Below are 25,348 nucleotides of genomic sequence, written 5' to 3' on the forward strand. Positions count from 1 at the left end.
AAGGTTTCTCGTGCCTGCAATGAGGGTGTCTGAGGTGGGTCTCAGTAGTGTTGGTGACAGTAATGGGGAGAGCTGGAGGATGAGGGAGTAGGGATGGCCCTGGGGGGCACTGGGGTATGGCAGCCAAGGCAGGGCAGAGGTGGGTGGAGGGCCAGAGATGCCCCACCTGGCTCCATCCCAGGGAAATGCAGCCCCAGGCTCCGGAGCCCAGAACAATGCATGGTCTTGAGTCAATGGGACTCAGAAAGGCAGGCAGAGCCAGGGAGCTGGTTGAGGGGCCAGGACAGTGCCGAGTGGCCCTCTAGGGAACACAGACTCTAGCTGTGGGTGCAGAAACCAGCGCGCTTCCTGGACGCCCCTGGCAGGTGAGTTAGAATGAAAGGCATCTAGGTGGGGCCTGGACTCGCCCCAGGTATTTAGTCAGTGACTCTGATCACACACATGCCCCCATGGGAGACAGAGGAATTTACAATCCCATCCTGCACTGTACACAGAGATGAGCCCCCACACAGTGCAGCCAGGGTCCGCTCAGTCAGTGAAAGTTCCTGGTAGCTGAATTTCAGCATGGAGTGGTCCAGCATCTCCATGGAAACATCATGCACACACACCCTCTCATCCCTGAGCTGCTAGGAAGTGATGGGCAGGTGCTGTGTCATGAATCAGGCCTGGATGGGGGCATAGGCAGCATCAGAAATGACTGGCAGAGGGACAGAGAGGTGGGGGGGGGGGCGGGGAACAAGGGGAGGGTCATCAGACTGGGTGCCAATCCAGCAGCTCAGCTTGGGAGAAGGAGAAACCGCCGATGCTCCCCGCCTCTCACCTGTTGAGTGAGGGGATGACTTGGAGGGCAAGACTTAAACCCCCTAAGGAGCGGTTTTGGTGAAAATTTCCAGTGGACCCAAGAAAAGACAGCTGGAGCCAGCTGCCTGAAGGAGGAACACACCAACTTCATCCAAATTAACTGAACAAAAGGTTTTTATTTGCACATGGCCACTCCGCACATAGTGAGCAGTGACCATCCCAGACAGCTGCCTGCCAACAAAGTGAGAGACCTGTGGTGGCTTTTCCAGACACCAGGGCAATGACAAAGTGACCGGGAGATAGAGATGGGGTTTTCTCCTCTGTGGCTCCTGAAGACCACGCCCACCCAGGAGTGGAAGGACTGAGGCACAATGTCAAGCCCCAGACCCGTCAGGACAAGACCTGTTCATAGAATAATTTATTCGTTTCAAAGCGACAGTGGGCAGTTACTGGGCTGTGCGGACATCCTGCCTGGATCCGGGAGGAGGGCAGCCCCTCCGGGGGAGAAACACCACCGCAGCATAGCTCCCTTTAGAAAAGCCTTTGCTCTGAAGCACCTTGGTTTGACCTTCCCGTGTGCACACGGCCAGCTTTCCTTGGAACATGGCCCAGGAATGCGAGGGCCTTCCAGGTTGCGTATCTGGGGGTGCTGCAGGCCCCCCCCCAGAGGGGGCCTCTCAAGGGTGAGGGCGTCCGTGTTCATTGTCCAGAAGGGCTGGGTTCAAGGTCAGATCATTCCAAAGACAGTTACTTTCCCAGGAAAAAGGAAACAGCTTTCTCATGTTCCTCAGGGAGGGATGGCATCCAGACACACGCCAAAGTGGGCCTCCTCATCCCGCAGGGGACACGGCGTGACGATTCCACATTGGCTTCCGGGGAACTTGTGTCTCATCCAGATGGCAAAGCTGAATCCTGCGCTGAGGGCCGGCGCCCTAGTGGTAATAGATGCTGAAGGCGTGGAGGATGTACAGCAGTGTGGTGATGAAGGCGAAGAACTGGAGAGGGCCAGGACCAGGCCGTTAGAGGGCCGGTGCCAGCGTCCCCTCCAGCCCCACGGGCCCTGCGGCCCAGGAGGCCCCAAGCCCTGACCCTCCTCAGTGACCCCCCACCCGGGAGCAGCCACCCCGGCCAGCTAGCTGGATCCTGGAGACTCTCCGTCCCTGGGCCTCCCTAGGGCCACACTCTCCTGGTGTCCTGCTCTGAGTGGTGCCGGCTCCATCTCCACCCTCAGGAGGGTCCTCGACACCTGGCCATCCAGCTGGCTCTCCTCCCGCTCAACTGTGGCCCTGGGCACTGTCTCCTGGCCCCCTGCAGCCCTGTACCTGTGGGCCCTGGTGGCCTCCGCATTCACACTTGATGGCCTACAACTGCTCTGAATGTCTCGGTGCCCCAGCTCTTAATGGCCCAGCCTGAACTGCTGGCATTTCCACGAGCTCAGTCGGCCCCCGACTCTCACCTGCTGTGGTGACCTGTGCCACGAACCTGTGACCCTCCAACTCCCTGGCCACCACCACGGCCAAAGCCAGGGCAGAGTCTGCAGGTCTCCCTGCCTGGCTGGCTCTTGGCACCGGCTCCTGTCTCAGCCTCATCATCCCTCGCGAGGATTCCCCACGCCTCAACTTGACTCCTGTTACTCTGCTCCCCGATAATCCGCCACAACAGGGAAGCGCGACAGCTTCAGACGGTGCTTGGAACCACACGGTCTGCTCCCCTCTCAGGCAGAGGCCATCGCCAAGACCGCCGGGCACTGGCCTCGTCCCTCATGCCCAGCTGTCCTCACTTGCGCATTCAGCAGTCTCTGGAGCACCTGCTCTACGTCGGGCACCACTCTGGCTGTCACAGTGAACAGGACGCCAGAGGGCTCCTGCCGCCCAGAGCTTACACTGTAGCAGCAAGAAGCGGAAAGCAGGCAGGACACACAGGCACTGGGGACAGCACCCCAGATGTGCCCTTCCTCCTGGCATAGCCTGTGATCCAGGGGAGCTGCCAGGCGGACTCAGTTCTCCTCCGCCTTTCACCCCTGGACAGGGTCCAGCAGCACTGGCTCCACCTTGGAAGTTCCCTCGGGGACAAGGGATGTCATTGTGCGCTCCTGCCACACGGGGGCACCATTCCACAGAGAAAGGGGAGTTGAGGTGCCTGGGACCAGGGAAGCCCCCAGCGCCAGATGCCCAGGGTCCTGCTCAGCCCAAGTTTGGTGGGACCACCTTGCCTGGGCTTTGGTCCGCCAACAATGCCACCCCACGGACTTTGGTTACTGAAACAAACGGACATGGGGACAACTTAGCTGTGCCAGGGACTCTGGCTTCATTTCAGAGCAATGGGGGGCATGGAGGGGTGTTCAGGGGGGAGAGACTATTCAATCTGCACTTTGGGAAAATAAATTCTGCATACTGTGGTGGATGGGACAGGCAGCGAGCGAGGCTGACCAGGATGGACAGAAGCCAGAGAAGGCCTAGAGCCTGGGCATGCGTGTTCTCTCTCTCTCTCTCTCTCTCTCTCTCACACACACACACACACACACACACACACCCCTCCTGCAGCTGGAGAGCTCAGGGTTATCTGACACACATGGGGCAGATTGAAACCTCACGCAAAAATGCCCTCCATTTGGGTGCGGTGGCACATGCCTCTCAACCCAGCGGAGCCTGAGGCAGGAGGTCCACAAGTTCAAAGCCAGCCCCAGCAACCTGTGGGCCCTAAGCAACTCAGTGAGACCAAGTCTCAAAATAAAAAATTAAAAGGGCTGGAGATGTGACTCAGTGGTTACTCACCCTGAGTTCAATCCCAGTACCAAAAAAAAATGCCCTCCCACTGTGGCTGTCCAGCCCCTGCCCGGCTGGCCCGGCCCACTCACCGAGGCGGTAGCGTTGATGAAGTAGTTTTTCAGGTCCGGGCGCTCAGAAACGATGGTGGCATGCGCCTGCAGGACAGCAGCGCTCATGTACAGGATGCCCGTGGTCCCGTGGTACAGGCTGTCCTGGAAACGCAGAGCAGAGGCCACAGCCACCGTCATTTGAGCAGGCACCTTCCTCTCTTGTGACACAGCAGGGAAGAGTGAGGAAAGGGGTGAGGTTCCCCCCTCCAACTCCTGCTGCTTCTCTGCAGAGTTTCTAATAAGATATTTATGTAGCAAATAACGGTGGAGCAGTGACAGCAGTGCAGGTCCCAGGCCCAGGGCCTGCTCGGCACCGGGAGTGTTTCTCGCCAACACTGCCAACCACTAGGGAGGCTCGCCTGCACTCAGTGTTGGTCTCATTTTAAGGAGATGGAAGCTCAAGGTTAAGGCCAGGTCTGAACGGAGGCTGGTTAACTCCCGGCTTTGAACCACTGGCACTGTGCTGGGCACAGAGGGATCACTGCCCACCTGTCAAAGCCCTCCGTGCCAACTTCCAGCCTACGGTCAACTCAGTGAAGAGAGCAGAAAGTCAGATCACACCAGGAGAAGCACACACACAGATCCAAAATAGGGTCCCCTGAGAGGTCACGGGCAGGGCCAGATTTAGTCAGTCTAGATCGAAAACACCCAAGAAACTTAACAATCAAGGCACACAAGGCCCCTTGGGAGGATCCAGCTCAAACAAGCCAAGTGCAAAAAGACATTCCAGAAATAACTGAGAGATCTGAAGGTGACCTTGGTCTTAATACACCGAGTTGTTGTTGACTTGGTGTGTGAAAGCTTGTGAGAAAGTCTGTGTATGTTTTGGGGGATCCAGACATGTGTGGAATAGCATGACAGGCTGAAATTGCTTTAAAATTCTGCAGGGAAAAAAATAAAAAGTCTGAACAAAGCCAGCGTGGTGAAATCTTGGTAATTCTGGAATCTGGGCTGTGAGGGTCCCAATGTAATTCTCTGTTCTTTTGTCTGTTTTCAGCTGCTCAACACAGAGCACTTCCAAATGGTTAACAAGATAATGGGGCAACGTGAAAAATCAATGATGCTGTATCAAACGCAAGCATCCACCCCATGCTGCTTGCTCAGTGTGATTCAAATGCATGTCCATTTTGCACAAATCCATGTGGCACATGAGAGGATGAGCTGATCAGTGAGTGTGACAAGCTATTTTTTCCCTACTAGCATTTGATTCAACACTGCTGCCATGATTTATTTTACCATGAGTCAAATTGAGGAAAAACACATCGGAATATTGCTTCTGTTTTGTGGATTTGTTTATGAAGAGGCAGAGCCTCTCACTGCTGCCCAAGCTGGCCTGAAGCCCTGGACTCAAGCCATCCTCCGAGTAGCCTGAGGCAGGCTGCACGGCTGCACCCAGCTCCCAGATAGTCTTAATCCAGGAGGTGCACACATTGCTAGCAGGGAAGGTGGCGGAGGGAAGACAGGAGAGGTCTACTCTTGCAGAGGTCTGGCTTCATAATTCATACACTAAAAGCACCAGCCTTAGCTCAATAAGGGTCCAGCCCAGGCAGGGCCTCGGATCCCAGCTCTCTGGTTCTCCCTCCCCAGCCAGAAGGGCCCGTTGTGCCCACAGCTCCCAGGACACCATTCCAGGGTGCCAGCCCTGATCCTTACCAGCACTCTCCAGGACTCAAATTTTTTGTAAAATCCAAACAAGTAAGACAGCAGGAACATCAGGGTGATGAGAAAGGAGGTCAGGGAGACGTACATCACCCATCCTTGAAGCAGCGGGTTGGCTACGTGGGTGGCCGCTACCAGGATCCAGACCCAGCACCCAAATGCCTGTAAGAGAAAAGCGTGACGTGAGGGACGTTGCACCATGTGGGGTGACACGTGCCTTCAGAGGGCGTCTCTTTTCTCCCGTCTCTGGTCAAAAGCTCCATTGAAGCTGGAAGGACCCAGGAGGGAACAGGGAGGAAAGGTGGCCTTTCTGAGCCATGGTCAAGTTGGATCCTGTTAGAAAACTCAAGGGGCTGACCCAGAAGTTCAAAAGGAAGACTTCCCATCAAGTCCGGCTGTACCTTTTGAGCTCAAGCGGTGTTGGCATGTTCAGTTTTAAAATATTCTGAATATGTTGCCAACATTCAAACAAGATTTTTCACATGAAAAAAAAAATCTAGATTTTGGATATTTCTTGAGAAATACATGGTTTTGGCCACAGCATACATACCCATTTCTCAGGCTAGAATGTGTTGTGATTGTCTCTTTAGAAAGGTCCTGAAGTCCCTAGTGGACCACATCCCCCTCCCCACCAACCCCATGCCGTCTTCTGGACTCGCCCTGTTGCTCACCTACATGGTGGCATAGCCCTCTCCTTCCATGGCTCCTGCCCCCCACTGAATGCCTGCCTGACCCTAAGGGCACATGGTTTGAAGCCCTAGGTCATAGCAGCTGATGCCCTGAGACCCACCCCCAGTTGGGTGAGACGGTTCCAGTTTGATAGCCTCCATGCTCTGCCCTGAGATTTGATGTGCCTTTGGTAGATTTGGTGCCTTTACCTCTCCCTGTCCTCTCTGGGCTCAGCTTTTGTTTGTTTTTAGGCTGGGCTGGCCCCTGTGTTGGTAGCCAGGGTAGGAACTCAGTGTCCAGCTAGAGGCCTGGGGGAGAAGGTCAACCAGACACGAGGTTCTGTTGCCCTTTGTCTCCTGCTTTCTCAGCCCTTCCCCTCCCCCTGCTTAGGATGTCACTGCAGCCTCCTCCGATGTCCTGATCTTGGTCCTGTGAAATCTGTACTTTTAAACACTACACTGGCTGGTGATCTCATCATCTCACCTCTGCCCACTTCTCCCTGTGGCCTTCAGCCCCATCCAGGCACCTGCCCATCAGATGTCTCTATATGGAAGTCCCTCTGCAGGGCTGACTCTGCACTTGCCTGCTCTTGAGAATGTCCATTAAAGTTTGCACCCTGTACCTTGCTTGCCCTACCCCAAGCCTGGACCTGCCCCTCAAACTCCTCAAATCCAACAGGTACAAAGTCTGAACTCATGCCACTCCCAAATTCCTTCAGAACCCACTTAGCATGACTCATCTGGGAGAGAGAATAACAGGATTTAGCATGAAGGAACAGAGGCTCCTGGAGAAGATGGCTATTTATTACAGCTCATCGTGGGCACACAGCACTCATCTTTAATAAAGCAATAAAATGTTTTTGAAAAAGATAAGAGCCTGTCGACTGTGAGATCACTGGAAATGTGTGATGATGGCAGAAAGGAAGGGAAGGGACTCAAAGGTGACTCTCGAATACGTGGTTTGGAAGAATCACATGACCAGATTTTAAAACTTTCTATAAAGCTGCAATAATCTGAAGAGTTGTGAGTGCATGTGATTCTCAGGAGAATTTCTCAGGAGACAGCTCATCTCCTTCCCTAGTTCTGTTCCCGAGTTCACATAAATTTTAGAATCAGCTTTTTAGTATCTTTTAGTATCTTTTTAGTATCTTTTTAGTATCTCTCTGATGAGATTTTTATTGTTAAATCCCTAGATGAGTTTGCAGAGAACTGACATCTTTTACTATGTCTCGTCTTCCAATCCATGAACATGGTATGTCTCTCCTATTATGAATATGTTCTTTGACTTCTTTTATAATGTTTTGCAGCTTTTAGCATATAGTTGCTACACATTTTGTTATTATTTATGCCTAATTATTTTATTGGGGGGGTGCTCTTGTAAGTACTTTTACTTTTTAAAATTATTCGACTAGAGAGAAATACAATTGATTTTTAGCACAATGACATTATCTCCTGCAACTTGCTAAGCTTACTTATTAGTTCAAAGATTGTTTTTGTTGTTGCAGTTTGTCAGATTTCTTGGAGCTTTTAATGTGTCTCTTTAGGTTTTAATGTTAATGATTATCAGTGAGGTAGAGTGTATGTTTATGTATTTGTTGGCCATTTATATTTCCTCTTCTGAAAAATTTTAATTGATTCTATTGGTCATAATTTTTTTTTTACCTTACAGGAACTCTTTCCAGTAGTGTAGGTATTATTGATTATTATACATGTTTCAGATAAAGTTTGCTAGCACGTATCTCATATATTTTATGATGACTTTTGGTGAACTAAGCCCTTCATTTCAATGCAATTGAATATGTCAATCTTTTCCTTTATAGATCATGCTCTGCCACAAGTTTCAGAAATTCCTCCCTACTTTGGGTCATGGAGATATTCTTGCACTCAACCTTTTCTCCTAGGATCATTTTCTTTCTTCCTCAAGTACATGTTAGTGGTCTCTTTAGTGAAAGTAACTTGTTAATCCTCAGTTTGATTAGTTGTAAAATAGCCTTAATTTCCCCCTGAAAATTATCTTCTCTCTTATGCCCACCATGTTCTACACTTTCCCATATAATCCTATTGTTTTCTGGCTTCCCTTGTTGTGGTCAAGAGGATAGCTCGGGTGAACTGTTGCTGTTTGTAGGTATCTGTCATTGGCATCTGGCCACTTTTGGGGTCTTCTCTCTGGCTGGTGTTCTGCAGTTCATGCACTAGAGATACAGTGTGTTGAGATAGGAATATCTTTGTACTACTCCTGCTTGATATTAATTTTACATTCAATATACAAACATTTAATCACCTTGTCCTTGGTAGCTGGATTCTGCAGTCTGTGACTTCCATTGATTTTCATTACTCTACACTTGTCTGCCCCTATATTTAGTGAATTCTGATTGGCGGTTCATGTCTATGGCAGTCACTCAGTTCTGAATAATACTCTTAGAGAAATTCTGGGCAAAACAATTTCACGCATTTTGTCTAGCTCAACGGAAAGACACAAACCTTCAGGCTCTGCTTTTCATAACACCCCTGGCTTTCCGGACTAGCAGTTCTTAACTTACAACTAGCCAATGGATAGCTCCAGATATGTCACCCTATCCTCCCCCTGCCGTTGTCTTAGCAGGAAAGACACTTTTGCAATTATAGAGAATTTATAGGCTTTAAGGAGAGAACAGGAAGGGGAAGTAAGAAGTAAGTATAGAATAAGAAGTGGACACAGGCGGGGATCTCTATGCAAGGAGTACGCATACAGCTCTAATAGGGTTGGGAAACAGCTCCAGAATCCTGGCCATCCCTTAAAATGCCCGTTCTAGGGGCAAGTTCCCCCAGGCCCTAATAGTCAATCTCCAGATGAATTTTGGAAAATGGGAGCAGGGCTTGGGGCTGCCTGCGGCTGGGTGGGCTGACTTGTCCTTAGCAGGGGGGTCTTGAGGGATGGGAGCTCTGTTCTTTAGCTCCCCTGAACTGGGCTCTCCCACGCTGCTCCCTGTGACAGGTGCTGCTGATGCTGGTACTGCAGGGAGGTGCTAGGAGTCAGCTTTAGGCCACCTGCCAAGTGTGGTGCAAGAATGTGGCTCCCATGGCCAACACCCAGCCATGGTGGCAATTAGAGGGAATGCCACCTAGGACTTGTAGGACCAGTGGCTGCACCAGGACTTGTAGGATTTTAGACTCACATGGGACCAGCAGAGAAGGGTCGCTATCATTCACAGATGTCTACCTGGTGCCCAGCACAGGGCCCGCAGAGTCGTGGGGTGAGGGGTGCTGACGTGCCCCCCTTGGCATGAGTCTGTAGTAACTTCAAGACCACCTCTGAGTCCCCAGGCACTTCACAGGTGATGAAAGGCCTGCCCACTCTAATTTCCTTAGAGAGACCACAGACCCCTTCCACTGCTGACCACCAACTCACCTGTGCCAGGCTTGGGAGTCAGCCTGGATGGCTCAGTTCCTCTGTCCCTGTCAGGGCCTGAGAAGGGGTCCCTGGCCCTCTCCAGCCATCAGAGGCTGCCTTGGCCAGCCTAATCCTCACTAGTTTGTGAGGAGAAGAGGGAAGGGTATGTGCAGAAGCTGGATATGGGGGAGGATACTTGTGTCCCCAAGCCAGATCCCACACCTCAAGGACAGGGCCTAGACGTTCCTAGGATGTGCCCCAGGTTGGCCTACTGGGAGAATTAAAGGCCTTGGTGGGAATCTCCCACCTGCAGCACAAGAGGGCCCGCCCTGGCCTCCCCACTCTGGGTCCCTGCTGTGTTTTGGGGATCCCAGGTCCCACTTTTTACTCTTACACAAGCCAAAGCCCCCCAAACATTTGGAAACCCACTCAAAATGTGTGGGAATCTTTTGAAGTGGCTCTGCTGTTGTGTAATCAGTGGAATCAGAGAAATGCTATTGCTTTTCATTTCCACGCCCCTCTACCTTCTAAACTGTGGCCTGGACTAGGGCCAGGGAGCGACTCCAGGTGAATTAAACCCAGTGGAATTTGTTGGCTCATTTCTGCTTCAAGTTCTATTGGTTGAATCTTTATAGGTTGAGAACTCGGAATATTTGTTTATACTTTTTTTTTAAAGAAACTCATATTTAACTTTCCAAATCTTCCTGGAAGCCTCGATGGCCCTTCCATTTAAGTCTTCATTGTGTATTTCCCAAGAGCAGGAGATTTTTTTCAGTGGTTGGGGGCTGGCCCTGGAAGTAGAGGACTATTTCATCACAGTTAGACATCCGTCAACACTTGTGTTTCAAGTTCAGCCTTGGCTGGGGCTTTTTCTTATAAAGCTCACTTGTGAGTTCACTTGCTGAAAGTCTAACCTGAGGTCTGAAAGGATCATTGGGGTACGAGCGAGCGCAGTCACAGATCTGATCGCTTATTCATGGAGAACAGCTCCCTCGTGTTTAGAAATCTGGTTAAAGAATACAAGATTTGGGGTAATGACATCCAGCCAGGAGAAGGGGCTGGTTGCAGGTCTGGGTGGGGGCTGAACCTGGCCACGTATCACACAGTAAGACCCCACCGGCTCCTGGGGTCAGATCAGAAGGACTCAGCAGGCTCCTGCTGGCCAAGGAGGGGACAATTTGAACTTCAAATAGGGACAGCAGCTACAATGGACTGGAATGATCACCTAGGCTGAAATCCATGATGTTCAGATGATACTTAACACACTTTCTTTGGTCACTTTTGGAGGATGTTTATTGTTTTTAAAGCTGCTTAATAAAGAAATCAAACAAAAGCATGGCACAGAGGCAAGGTGTTTCTAAAATATGTGGGGGCTGGCCAGGAGGCTGGTGGTGGAGTCCTGGCCTAGCATGTTCGAGACCCTGGGTTCCATCCCCAGCACGGAAAAACAAGAGAATCCCGTGGACACCTGAGAAGGTATTCAGGGCAGCACCGTGAGTTCTGCTACTCCCCAGAATTCTCTGGGGACCTCAAGAAGCCCCAGGAGACTGTGGGAACTGGTAAGAGAGGCTGCACCCTTGACCACTCCCCAAGAAGGTGCAGCCCATCCCAAAGCCCCAAGTCTGTTCCTCTGCTGGCACCTCCGCCCACTCTGATGCTTGCCCACCCACGCCCTCCCTTCTTTCTTGGAGTTCCAGCTCTGCCTGCTGCACAGGTTACTTGACAGATCTGTGCCTCTGTGACCATCAAAAGGCCAAAGGGATCTGTGGGCTCCCGTCCCACCTGGCTCTCTGTGACAATTCTCATCTGAGTGTCGGGTAATGACTGTTGGCTGTGGCAGCCGGAATCATCTGAAATGGCACAGAGGACAGGAGGGATGTCCTGTGAGAAAGATCCAGAGAAGGGAATGTGCAAGCCAGTCTCCCTAGAGGGTGAGAAGTTCACTTCTGGAAGGAAGGCTGGGAGACGAATCGCAGGACGGATGAGTCAGTATTAAGGGGGCACAGACCCTCCCGAGGAGCTGAGGAACACGTTAGCCACCCAGAAAGCACACCTGCACACAGACATGATTTTTGCCTCCAAATTTGAGAACTCATAGACTCCCGACATCCATGCAATTGAAGTCCTGCCACTACTAGGTCAGGTAAGGGTGCTGTCCACTGCGAATGCTCGCTCTCCCCCTCCCCAGTAATAATGATCAAAACATTAAGTCGGCACCTACTGGTCCCTTCAGTAACTTGGCCTTTTGGAATCTGCCCTGCAAGTGATGCATGTGAACAGACACCACACCGTGGTCCTTGCCTTCTTGGAGGCTGCAGGAGAGCAAGGAAATGATGACCTCCATAGGTTATCATAATGGGACGGGTTAGCTCAGTTATGTCTACATGGCAGAACACCCACAGCCTTCAGAAAGCGTAGGCAGGCTCTCTGAATCCCCAACCTGAACAAGTCCAGAAGTTCTCAAAGGCAGAGGCCAGCATACCCGGTGCACTGGGATTCACGCAGAAGAAAAGAGCGAGCGTGTGCGTGTGCGCGCGTGCATTTGTGTCCATGCACATTTGTTTGGGATGCACAGAATATTTCTGGACTGAGACCCAGAAGGAGGAAACCGGGCTGGACGATGCAAGCTCACTAAAGACTTGGAACGGGAAGAGATGCACCTGAGGGAGAAGGGATCTGCCCACGGGGCAGAGTAGCCGCAGCCACCTGAGCAGCGGGGGGTCTGCACTGGCCAGGCTGCTGGGGGGTGGCATTTCACACCCTGAGAGGGTCCAGAGGACGCTAGCTGGGTGAGGGCCCCAGGGGAGGGCCAGGGGGTGGGAAGGACTCTGCAGTCTCAGACCTGCCCGGCGGGGACTCCAGCTGTGGCGGGGGGCGTGGCTTCAGGGTGGGGCAGAAGCCAGAGCCCTGAGCAGATGAGCAGGTGGGGACCCGGCAGGTTTTTCTGCATCGCGCGGCCAGAGGTGTCTCCGCAGGGTCTTGCTCACGGCCACTCCCCTCTCCTTCCCTTCGCTGGTAGCAGCTGACCCCAGCTCCCGGCTGAGCCTCGGTAACCTCAGGCTGGAGGGAAAAGTCAACTCCAGACAGGTGAGGAGCCCGGTGCGGTGGTGCACGCCTGTAATCCTCGCAGCTCGGGAGGCTGAGGCGGGAGGATCGCAAGTTCAAAGCCAGCCTCAGCAATGGCAAGGCTGCTAAGCAACTCAGTGAGACCCTGTCTCTAAGTAAAATACAAAAAGGGCTGGGGATGTGGCTCAGTGGTCAAGAGCCCCTGGGCTCAATCCCTAGTAACCCCCCCCCCAAAAAAAAAAAAAAAGACAGGTGAGGCCCTTGAAGTCAACAGGCCCCTGAGACCCCTACCTCCCGGGAGGAAAGGGCTCCTCAAGGGAGTGGTCAGCATTGCACACCGAGGGAACCCCAACTTCCGCAAGGTTCTCTGTGGCTTTGTGGAGTGTCAAGATGAAGGATGTCAGGCATTCAGGTGCAGGCAGATAAGGTGCTTCGACTATTGTACACCTGCCCTTCTTTTAAAAATCGTGTCCCCATAATGAAATTCCCCATCTTAGCCATTTTGTAAACGCTCAGTTCGGAGGCATCTTGCTCTGTCCAGCCCCAAGTGCCTCCATTTTGCAAAACAGAAACTCTGTTCCCCTGGATACAAACTCCCTCCCCTCCCCTGGGCACTCAACACCAGCACTCTACTTTCTGCCTCTGCAACTTTGGCTGCTCCAGGCACCCCGCAGAGATGGAATCAGAGTCTGCCCTTCTGTGACTGCTGGATTTCACCCAGCATGATGTCTTCAAGATCGTCCATGTTGGAGCACGTGTCCGAACTTCCTTTTTAAGGCTGAATAATATTCCTTTGTGTGTGTGTGCGTGTGTGTGTGTTTTCTAGATGTTCCCCAACTCACAATGGTGCAACTTACAGATTTTCATATTTGTGAGCAAATTCTGTATAATTTGCACTTCCATGTTTGCATTTTGAACTTTTCCTGGGCTAGTGCTGTGTGGTGTGATATTCTCCCTTGATGCCGGGCAGTGGCCTGGACTGTAGCTCCCAGTCAGCCCCAGATCAGAGGAAAAAACTGATACTCTGCAGTGTGCTGGGTGGCTGAGTCAGGATGAGGGGCGGTTAGGTAAGGTATATCCAGTTTCCTTCCTTCCTTCCTTCCTTCCTTCCTTCCTTCCTTCCTTCCTTCCTCCCTCCCTCCCTCCCTTCCTTCCTTCTTTCCTGTACCAGGGGTTGAACCCAGAGGTGTTTAACCACTGAGCCACATTCCCAGGCCTTTTTACTTTTTATTTTGATACAGGGTCTCACTAAGTTGCTTAGGGCCTTGCTAAATTGCTGAGGCTGGCCTCAAACTTGCTATCCTCCTACCTCAGCCTCCCCAGTAACTGCGCCACTCCGCGTGGCTCCAGTATGTTTTTGACTCCACTGTTTCAACTTACAGTGGGGTTTTCAGGGCGTGGCCCTGTGATGAGCACAGAGGCAGCTGCAGAACCTGTGCTTATCCACTCCTCTGCGCACTACTGGCTAGTGTGAACAGTGCTGCTATGAACACAGGTGTGCAAATAGGTATAGTTTGATGCACACCTTTTAAAAGGTAAAACCAAGACAAGCCCGTTGTGGACTGTTCCCATGTCACTGGAGAGTGACAGCTCCTTCCAACAGATGTGCCCCTGCAGTAGCCTCTGGGGAGTTTGCGCTGTCCAATCAAAATGCCCCCCTGACTCTGAGCACTTTAGTGGCCAGAATTATTCTTTAACTAGACTTTAAATTGACTGTAGAAATAATGTCAACAGCAACGAGAGTTTCCACTGTGCCAGGCGCAGTCCTGAGACAGACATTATTTTAATAAAACTGTAAATCATGGAGCACATACATTGTTTATTCTACTTTTTACATCTTCCTATCTTACTGGACAGTTTAACTGCTGGCTCTTGTTGGCAGCAGTTCTGTTCTTTAAAGTCCCTGTGGACACTGGGTTTGCAGAGACTGAACACTTGCTCCGGGGGAAACAGTAACCGGCCCCTGGGAGCCTCTGGTCCCACTTTCCTGCCACCTAATTATTCTATAACCTTGTTTCTGGTTAGAGGCACTTTACGTAATATGCCCTGTTGGGTTATAGCACTGAGCACGTGGCCACGCTGCTTAACGTGGACTGAGCGAGTCTTACCACGTGCATTTCTGACATGCCAGCCTTCTTGCCTTAGGGACACGAGAGGCGCTTTGGCACTACACTGGGTGCATCTTAAGCAGCAAAATCCCTCCAAGGCACAAAACCAAGAACAACGGAGTAGTAATAGGACAGAGAAGAGGATGTGCGTTTGCAGAGTGGGCACTGAGACCAGGGAGGACCCTGCGGGGTGGATCTCAGCCGGGAGCGCACAGTCAGCCCTCAGCGTGCACGTGGCTCGTGGGGAACTCACATCTCACGGCTCTGCAGGTCCGTGAATGGCTGTAGAGGCCCAGTCTTAACCTGAGGGTAACAAATACAGTCAGCAAGTGTGTGGCTTCGAAAACAGGCTGCAGGGGTGACAAGTCCCCCTTCCTGTCAACATCCAAGCTACTGTCTCCAGTGATGAGACCTTCGCCACGTGGGGTCCACCTGCAGGGTGAGTTGGTGGCCAGTGTTCCTGTGACAGAGGACGGGGCAGCCAGCCACTTGTTAAGTCCCCACCTAGGCTTATTGGTGGCAAGCGTGGGCAGGGAGGGGGCATAGAGGTCTCTTTCCAGCAAGGCTCAGCGCAGCCTCTGGCTGGGGACATTGTGTGACTTAGTCCTGGCCAACAAGATGCCAAGGGAAGTCCGCAGGGGACTCCCAGGTAAGGTTACCTGTTCCTAAGGGGACACCGGGCCCATGGTCACCTTTCTTGCCCTGGCCATTGCTGTGTGTGGGTGAAGCCTGGAGCCATGGACTGGGGAGGACGGGCCAGTGGCCAATGGCCTCGGGCCTGTGAAGAATCCGCCCACTGAGCTCCAGACTTCCCGGGACCTCAGTCCATTCTCCTGTGTTAAAGCCGGACTCAGCCAGCAACGGCCCAGCCAGAGGACGCTGAAGACCACCCCCAATGGGAGGTTGCCCACGTCATCCACGCCCCTGGCCCCCTCTGAGGTCACTTCCCTGGTGACCAAGACTCCCAGGCCAAACGCGGACCAGAGCCCCACCCTCCAGCCCAGCCACCTGCCCAGGGAAGAGCTGGGGCAGCTCTGGGCTCCCTGAACCTCTGCCAGTAGCCCCCACCCTGGGGCTGCCAACCAGTGCACAAGACTCATCTGAGGGTCGCGACTTGTCTATTAGTGGGTCACTAACAAGAGATGAAACTGACCAGAGTGAAAATACAGGAGGTGTTGTCCATGGGAAGGGAAGTGCCGTTTCCTGAGTCTTTTGTGAACACACGCACACACACGCACACTCACACACACATGCACACGCACGCACACACACATATGCACACACACGTGCACACACAACATACACACATGCACACGCACTCACATACACACGCACACACAACACACACACACGTGCGCGTTACAGGTTGTGATAAAGGGGTATTTCTTTCTGTAGATCGCAGTCAGTATGGGGCCCTGGCTCCACCCGCCCTGCCTGGCCTGCATGACCCCCTGGGTAAGGGCCCACCCAGGCAGGCCACCACAGTGGCTGCTGCTGCAGAAGCCCCTCCTGGGGACTGGAATTCAGAGCAGGCTCCAGCTCCAAGTGGCAAGCTGAAGGCCAGGCACCCAGCCAGGCGGAGCAGTCCCACCCAAGGGGGCTGAGTGCTCCTGGGCGGGCCCTGATCACCGCAGGCCCCCTGTGGGCACACAAAGACCCAGCGCTGTTCACAGCCCAGGATGCAGGTCCCGTGCCTCCTTGGCACAGGGGAGGAAACTGTCCTGGGTCTGCCCCAAAGGCCTCAGGCCAGGACCCCGAGAGGACCCCAAAACAAGCAGCCTTTTATGGAAGTTCCATGCTCCATAATTCGGGCCGGGACACTTCCAAACACTGAGTCACTCTGTCCTGAGTCACGGGGGAGAAGTTCCTCTGGCTTCCAGGTTGGCAGGAAATTGCCAGCCCCGTCGGCCGAGGCTCCCGCGAGGGCTGAGTCCTATCCCGGTGGCTCCAGGAACAATAGCTCTGGCCCAAGCTCTGGGGCCATGGATCTTGGAAGGACGAATCACTGAGGCCCAGGAGTGCTCCCAGGCTGGCTGGCCCTGTGCCCAGGAAGCTCGAGGACCTTCCCCGCGTGACCGGCTTCCTCCCTCCTCCTGCGGCTTCCTGCCTCGGCCGCACCCTCCATTCAGCAGGTTCACTGACTAAATAGCACAGATTTATAGTGTGACATAAAATAGAATAATAAAAACATTCTTAACTAACCAGAGTCTAAAGGGCTTTTCAGTTTTGACTCTTAAAAAAGAAAAGAAAAGAAAAGAAAAGAAAAAAAAAAGAAAGAAAACGCTTTGGGGGAATTAAAAAAGACTTGTGTTCTTGTAGATTTTAGAAAAGTTAGAAATAAAGACCCCCCCCCCTCATGGACAGGACTCCCCACCTCCCCAGGACCCTCTCACACTGATTAACTGCATGCCCCTGGGTCCCAGCGGAGCCCTTCTTCCTCCAGGATCCCACAGACAGTGTGACCCGGACTGTGTTTCTGCTCTTCCTTAGGGACCAGCTCCTGAGTCCCAGCCTCACCAGGCCCTGAAGGACCGGACCAGACCAACGTCACCTCGTCCAGAAGCCACTCCTGACTGCCAAGTGACCGTCCTTAGGGTGTCTTTCCACTTTTGTGGTGACTTTGCTGCGTCCCGCCAGGATCCCTGAGCTCCTAGAGGCAGGACCGCACCCTGAGGTCTTGGGGTCCCCAGTGTCCGGCAGAGAGCCCGGCACAGAACAGGACAACCCCATGTGCCTGAGAAAGGAGGTGGACAGCAGGTGTGGACACCCCCGCCAGTTGTCAGCAGCCTCACCTTCCTGAGCCAGCTCTGCGCAGTGGAACCTTTTGACAACTTCTGACACCACCGTGGCCCAGCCATGGTCTGAGATTCTGCTAGGAGCCTGGACCGAGGGGGACATGCCCACCATGTCCTGCTCCATCATCTCCCAGTCGGAGGCCTGTTCCCTCGAGAGGGCAGATGGGTTTCCCCGGGAGGACTTTCCTACCTCCCTCTTCCCCATCCCTCCCCGTGCCCTTCATCATCCCGGGATGCCACCATGGCCCAGAAATGCACTGTCAGAGAGGGCCACACACAAATGAATACACCCTCGAGGCTCCCCGCACACCAGGACAGAGCCGGACGGGAGGCCCAGGGGCTGTGACCAGGTGGAGGAGAAAGCGACGCTCAGAGAACCAGCCACGGTGGGCCGAGGTGGCCCTGAGGTAGGTCAGAAGACACCGCAGCCCCAGACCCAGGTATCTCCTGGGTCCCACAGATCTATCCGTCCCTGGGGGACATTCTGCAGGGAACGCCCCTGGGAATGCTGGAAAGAAGCAGCGCCCGTCCAGAGAGCGGACACTCCTCACCGGGGAGCCCCTGGGGTCCAGCGGGGCAGAATGCAGCCTGGCTGGGAGCAGAGAGGGCCTTCCCACTGCCCTGCCCAGTGTGTCGCTGTCTCTCCAGCAGCAGATCCCTGTGTCCCCTCCCTGGGCTGGCCACTGCCTTACGGCCCCCTCCCCAGCGATCCGATCGCAGCCAGGCAAGGCTTCTTAGTGGTTTAAGCACCAGCCACGGTGTCCCTTTTGTTGCCCTAACTGGGGGTGGACGGTGGCCACTTCATGGGCTCATTACCCTTTCTGCTCTTTGAGCCTCTCAATGGCTCCCAACAATTCCCCATATTGAATCCCTTCTGCGCGAAGCACCTTTCAGGGTTCCTGCACATGGTCACAGCACCACTGGTCAGTCTTCCTGGCTCCTCCCTGTGTCTCCCATCAGGCACTGAGCTCCACAAGGCAGGGCCGGTCTGGGTTGCCAGGTGCCCAGTGCTCGGCAGACAGCAAGTGCTCAGTAAATACAGGAGTGTGATATTGGGGGTCAAGGGGACAGCGCCTCTTCCCTGACACCCACACTCAGGCTTGTTCACTCTGGTCCAGGTCTGAACAAGCCAATGTTCCCCTCAATCCAAGCCCCTTCCCCTCTCAGGGGTGCCCTGACCATGCTCTGGCCCTGGAGCCTCTGGGCCACATGGCTGTCCCCTTCCTTCAGCCCTGCCCTGTCTTGGGGACTCTCAGGTTGTCAGTCGCTCCACTCTGTAATGACAGGGTCCACGGCCCACCTTTCCCCCCTTGTCTTCTGGTTCTTGTGTCCCCCAGGGGTGAAGCCTGGTGCGTGAGTGGCAGTTCATCTCAGGAGACCCTTGGTGACTTACCAGAGGCATTTGCTGCCCAGAGACCCACTCTTCCTAATAGAGGTCCTGTGACCAATAACAATTCAGTCACGGGGACCACTGTTCTGGGGCCCTTACTGGTGAGGTTGACCCTTCCTATAAACCCGAGCAGCTGACTTAGGAGACCACTGTTTCTCTTAATGCCACTCCTCCCATCGTTGAAAGTGGGGCTCCAGAGCATTAACTGACCTGTCCAGGGTCTCATGGCATCGAAGAAGCGGAGCCAGGCCTGGACCCCCTCAGGAGTGACTCCATTTTACTGACCCCAGATGCACTGGGGGTCTCCCAGTAGGGCTGGGCCTGGTTCAGGGAGCCAGGGTGGCCCAGGGGGCTTTGGGGAGGCTCCCACAGCCCCTGCCCCACTTTGTCCAGCGTCCTCCTGCCCCACGCTCCTCTTGGCCCTGGTAACATCCCTTCCTCTCTGTCCTCCCTTCCCTGTCACCTGCTTCCAGGGGCGTCCTTGGGCACCGATCTGGTGGGGCTCACAGGTACCCTGGCACGGAAGGCACTGCTTCCCATGTCCTGCGGGACAGGACGGGCGGGGGGTGCCACAGGGTCGTAGGGCGGGGGGTGCAGGTGGGATGCGGCCGGCGCCCTGAGCAACCCCAGCAGCCCCAGGAGCCGGAGGTGGACTGACAGGCGGAGGGCAGCAGGGGGAGAGGACTTCCCTTCCAGAACACTCAGCGTCTCAGGACGTGTCCTAGGGAGGGGACGGGGCCTGGCGGGGGGCCTCATGCTTCCTCTATCCCACCTCATCACTTTCAGTCCTTGCAGAGTTGGCCTTGGAGGTGCTCCCAGGGGGAGCACCTGGCCCCGTGCCAGGCTGCAGTGACTGTCAGACAGGCTCACACACACAGAGCAGAGGAAGCAGGAGGTGGAAACTAAGGTGACCCTGGAGACTTAGGTAAGAATAGATGAACTTCCCATACTGGGGATTTGAGTAAGACATAAGGATGAACTTCCCAAGCTGGAGGAGTCTGGAAAGAACTTCTAAGAGCACCTTAGCATTTCCCTCTGATGGTCTGCGGGCGAGTGGAGAAGTGGAAACGGGGAGATCTAACAGCAACATTCACACGTCTCCCCTTTGAACTGGCCGCATCTCTGGACTCTCCTTCCTGTTTCCTTTTAATTAGGCAAAGTCTCATTAAGTCAGCTAGAGTCAGGGTTAAAGTGATGAGACTTCGCTGGACTCTTATCCATAAAGCACCCCTGGTGGGAGCCACCCCCGGATGCTCTCAGCTTCTACTTTCCAGCCTTTGAAGAGCTCTGGAGCCAGCACCTACCCCGCAGGCCACTGCCTGGTGGCCCAGCCACTGCACACAGCTGGCTCTGAGGAGCGAGGTCAGCTGAATGTCACCAGCCTGGGCAGTACACTGCTGGCAGCAGCTGGTACCCCCACCCACCCAGGGGACAGAGGGAAGCCCGGATGGGATGTGCACTCTTATCTTTAAATTCATCATATCAGAGCTTCCTCACCCTCTGAGATTGTTGCCAAATTCTCAGTTTCAAATGAGAAGCCTAAATTCCACAGCACACTGGATAAAACACAAATGTCAGTGGGACACATGCACGTGCCTGGCTGGTGGGAAGGGAAAATGCAAAAGCTATTTTCCAACCACCCTGGAAAAAAGCTCCTCAGTTTCTCAATAAAAACCCAGCAGAGCCAGGTCACAGTGGTGCACGCCTGTGATCCCAGAGGTGTGGGAGGCTGAGGCAGGAGGATCACAAGTTCAAGGCCAGCCTCAGCAATTTAGCAAGACCCTGTCTAAAAGTTAAAAAATTTTAAAAGACGAGGATGTAGCTCAGTGGTAAAGCAACGTATGTTCAGTCCCTAGCATCGCCACCAACAAAACCCACAACCGTCCCTTACTAGTCCACCCTGCAGTGTCACTTGCTCCACTCTGTACAGACAGGGCCCAAGGCCCACCTTTCCCCCTTTAGCTTCTGGTTCTTGTGTCCCCCCCAGGGGCGGAGCCTGGTGCTCGAGTGGCAGTTCATCTCAGGAGACCCTTGGTGACTTACAGGACGCATTTGCTCATTTGCTCTGGGCATTTTCCCCAGAGAGATGGAAATTAGATCCACACAAAAGTCTGTACATGAACGTTCTGAAGAGCTTTGCTGTTTCCCAGCGGGTGGCTGGTTAAACAGACTCAGCCAGTCCCCAACATGGGAGGGGAAGGAGAGCAGGAGAGGACACACCATGTCCTGGGTGGGCATCGAGGGACAGTGCTGAGCGAAGGAGCTGGTCTCAAAAGGCCACACACTGTGTGATCCTGTTTATTTCTACAACTTTTTTGAAATCACAAAATCATAGTGATAGAGTGGTGGTTTCCTGGGGTGCATTCAGGGCGGGTGAGGGAGGGTGGGATGGATGGGGTTTGGCTGCGGTGAGGGGACTGTCCTTGACCTTGGTCCTCATTTGGATTCTGTGACTCACTGCCTGTGAGACACAGAGGTCGAGATCCGCCTTACCAAGGCCAGCTCCCTGGTTTTGACCCTGGGTTCTAATCAAGAGAGACGTAACCATCGCCCCTGCACCATCCCGGCAACTTCCTCTGACTCTATATTGAGGCATTAGAAGTGTTAAAATGTGAGCTTTAATGTCCAAGACTTGAAAACAAACCTTCTTAGACAGAGATCGGTAGGAGCAGGTGGCAGGGGACCAGAGGTGGGGACTACAGAGCCCCTTTGGAACCTGGGTCATCCTAGAATGTCATCCTTAAGAACCACAGAAGGCTAGAGGCTGCCCCTGCCCAGCCAGGGTGACATGTGGCCCTAGGAAAGCCAGTGGGAGTCTCATCTGAGCTCCCATGGGACGGTGCTGGTGGGCACCATCCGGGTTCCGTGTGCACCTGGGCAGGCCCTCAGGACAGGCTGCTCTTGGGTTTGCAGTGCTGCTCTGTGGACAGGCTGGAGGGAAGGGTGACTGCAGACACCACCCACGCCATGTCCTCCCTGGGCTGTCCCCACCTCACTGGGATCCCAGTTACTGGATTTCCCTTTCTCTGTGCGCCTTTGCTGGCCTGAGCCCCAGTTTTACACCCCACTCTCTGGACTCATATCTTTAGAAAGACATATACCTGTCCGTGACGCCTTAAGCCCCGAGACCGAACTGGCCACACCCCGAAGCCGGGTGCTGTCACACAGCAGCAGGCGACACCACCAGGCCACCAAGCCAGAGAGGACCTGGGCTGGGCTGAGCCTGCCCCCCCTCCTCATCCCTTCCCGGAGTCCCAGGCACACCCTGCTCTAATTCCATGCGAGGCACGCTCGTTTAAGGAGCAGAACAATAGTAGAGAACACCCCATTTAACATGCATCTGTGTCTGCGTGTGAACACACGCACCATGTGCCTCATCATCACTCCTTCCAGAGAATCAAGGCAGAGCTAGGAGCCATCCAGGTCAAAGGGCACAGGAGACAGGACAGCTCAATGCCATGTGAGACCCTGACCTGGACCCTGCACCAGAAGGAGGACGTCGGTGGGGGACGTGAACGAACTCTGAATAGAACAGTGGATAACACGGTATCCATGTCAAGTTCCTGACCATGAGAGCTGCACCAGGGAGTCAGGACCCAGAGGAGGCTGGGCGGAGGGCACGTGGAACCCTCTGCAGGAGCCTCGTTCCTCAGGTGCCACTGCAGGAACGGCCTTGGGGGCACGTGGTCAGCCCCGGGTACTTTCCTGACTCAGAAGCTGCATCGTCCAGCCTCCTGGGCTCTTCCCTCCTGGGAAGAAGCTGGAGCTTCTCTGTCCCTCCTCCCAGTCTGAAAATCCAGCCACTCCTCTGAGGTCCAACTCCCAGGGACAGGCCTGGGCCCCGCCCTGAGCTGGCCAGGACAGATAGCCTGGCTGCAGAGAGGAAAGCCCCTGAATCCCTCCGCAGCAGAAGGGCCCGACAGACTGCTGGCAGGCAGTGGCCCGGCCACCAGTGTCTACAGTGACTGATTGTCAAAAGGCATGCGCTCAATAAAAAGTGGTAAAGCCACCACAATCCTGGCAGCCCATGTCCCAAGGTGAGGGACACACCCAGGCCTTGGCCACAGAATTCATACGAGCACTAAGATGTCATCAGTCTGGCCAGGTGCCCACATTCATGCCTGGGGGTGGCGGGCTTGGCAGGAACCTGCCTTTGGGTGGGGTTTCGGCTAGAGCCCCCCCCCCATGCTGACCTGCCCAGCCTGGCTGCAGGACGTGGATGGCCGCCCTTTAACCAGTTTGCCTGAAGTGTACTCGGTCCGCCCAACCCTCCTGGTGCATGGGGAGGGGGCAAGGGACCGGTCAGGTCCAATCTCTGTGGGCGAGTCCACTTTCCATCTTGGCTACGTTCTAAGTAGGAAAGAAAATACCCCCCCCCACACACACACACACACACACACACGGGGAGCTTCAGAAGGATCCAGAAACGCAGCGCCCCTTGGCCCTGGATTGTTGGCCAGGCTCCAGCGCCCCTCAGTGAGAGGGGACAGCAGCCACCTCGGGGACAGGGGGCTCTGGGGAAGCTGTGCACAGGTCTGAGTGCCAGTGCTGTGTCACCATCAGATCCCGGTGTACCCAGGGCATCTGGAGACTGTTTTATGGTGGATTTGTCCCCAGCCTCCTGTGCAGGGCCACATAAATCAAAGTTCAAGGCGGCTGATTGACAGCCGGGAAGATACTGGAGGCCCCTGGGAGCCTGGAGCAGCCCCCTGCCCGCTTTCTGAGCTTCAGAAAAGCACCCGAGTGGGGAAAAGAAATCACATGGGAAAAGCCCACTGGCAACAGGTCCAGAGGTCCCCGCTAGCCTAGGAGGGGACACAAGCGTCCATCCACGAAGTGACCGCTTGTCCCTCCCGTGCGGGTTTCCCTACGGAGGGAGGGATCCCCTCCAGGCCGTCCAAGCCCAGGGGACACAGCCTGCCAGGCGCCTGAGGCTCGGCGGGTGCGGAGACCGCGACCACCGCGGCGCCGCCAGGTCCTGGTCCCCGCCGGTCCGGTCCGGGGCGACCTCCCGTTGCCTCCCGCAGGTGGCGGTGGCACTCACCAGCTCGGGCAGGAAGAAGGCGTAGGGGATGGTGAGGAACAGCGCGACCCCCGGGGGCACGTCGGGCGGCGCGTAGCTGGTGGGGGGCGGCGGGTCCCTCGCTGCCATGCTGTCCGCGCTGTTGGCGCCCCTGCTCCGTGGCGCTGCTCCAGCCCGCAGCCTTCAAATATCACCTCCTGCCGACACACCCATCGGACGACGTCGCCCGGGAGGAAAAAACCGCTCCCACCAAGCAGGTCCTTCCACTCGCGAAGCCAGCAGCCCTGGGGACCACAGCGCGCGGCGGGGCGCGGCGGGGCGCGGCGGGGCGGGGACCGGGTCTTCGCAGAGGGTCAGGCCCCAGGAACTTCTGAATCCCGGGGCATTCGTATTTCTGCACCGAGTGCAGGTGACAGCCCCTTCCCTGCCTCATCCCTGTTCCCAGAGTGGCCAACAAAGACCATTCATTGAGGACTCTCAATAAACCCTGGGTGAGCCTAGACGGCCAAGGTGCCCCTCAACCAGTTCTCTCTTCTTCCCCAAATAACCGCCCTGGACTTCTAACCTCACACGTTGGTTTTGTCTGTCATTGAAAGGATTCGTTTGTGTTTGACTTCTTTCACTTCAGGTTATGTGTGGGACCATCCATGTCATTGTATGTCACTGTGGTTAATTCAGAGCTTTATAGTATTCCATGAACATTCTATGAACAAGCTACTTTTTATTCTCTTGTTGATGGACCTTGGGTTCTTTCAATTTGGGGTTATTGCTAACATTCAATTTGGGGTTATTACTATTCTAAAATAGTCCTTTTTTCTAGTTGGACAAAATACTCCTATTTTATTTATTTATTCATTTTTATGTGGTGCTGGGGATTTAACCCAGGGCCTCAGCCGTGCTAGGTGAGTGCTCTACCGCTGAGCCACAACCCCAGCCCAACTAGAATAGTCTTTAGAGGCATCTGTGTATGCATTTCCGTTGGAATATGTTAAGGGGGGATTACAGGTCACGTGGTACCTGTTTTTAGCAGATAATGTCAAGATGCTTTCCAAAACTGCTGAGACATTTCTATCCCACTAACAATGTACACAACTTATAATTGCTTATGATTGGTGTCTGCATGTGTATTATGATACATTGGTGTTTGCCCAGGGTATGTTTTTTTTATTCTTTTACTTTTACCTCTATCACTGTATTTATGATGGGTGTGTGTGTGTGTGTGTGTGTGTGTGTTTGTGATATAGTTCTGAAATTTGCTGCCTTTAATTTACATTTAATATAATGACTGGTATTTTTGGATTTATGTGTACTTTGATGTGTGTGTGTGTGTGTGTGTGTGTGTGTGTGTGTGTTTGCTCTGTATTTCATTCCCGTTTCCTTGTTCCTGAATTCTTTTGGATTTTTGAATATTTTAGTATTCTCACTTTAATTCGCCTACTAAGTTCTTTACTATTTGTAGTTTGTATGCAGAAGCTCCTGTGGGAGGTGACTTCCCAGTTCATTCAGAGTTGACATTTGCCACTTCAGATGGACCTCACCACTGTGCAGGTCTTCACCCTCTTGTCTTTCAGTGTAGCTATCATCGTAGAA

At 53.9% G+C, this 25,348-nt stretch overlaps 1 protein-coding gene across 1 annotated transcript; it reads right to left on the reverse strand.

Annotated features, from left to right (window-relative positions):
* Nucleotides 1–957: 957 nt before the first annotated feature.
* Nucleotides 958–24,050, reverse strand: LOC308632662 (MAL-like protein). Its single transcript, XM_081264945.1, has 4 exons — nt 23,780–24,050; nt 5,333–5,500; nt 3,659–3,781; nt 958–1,796 (listed from the first exon to the last, which is right to left on the reverse strand). Exons 1-4 carry the CDS (start codon nt 23,885–23,887, stop codon nt 1,734–1,736), a joined length of 462 nt encoding a protein of 153 aa, XP_081121071.1. The 5' UTR covers nt 23,888–24,050; the 3' UTR covers nt 958–1,733.
* Nucleotides 24,051–25,348: the final 1,298 nt, after the last annotated feature.

This window comes from Spermophilus citellus (assembly GCF_964194105.1).
Source record: "Spermophilus citellus genome assembly, chromosome: 13".
Classification (NCBI taxonomy): Eukaryota; Metazoa; Chordata; class Mammalia; order Rodentia; family Sciuridae; genus Spermophilus; species Spermophilus citellus.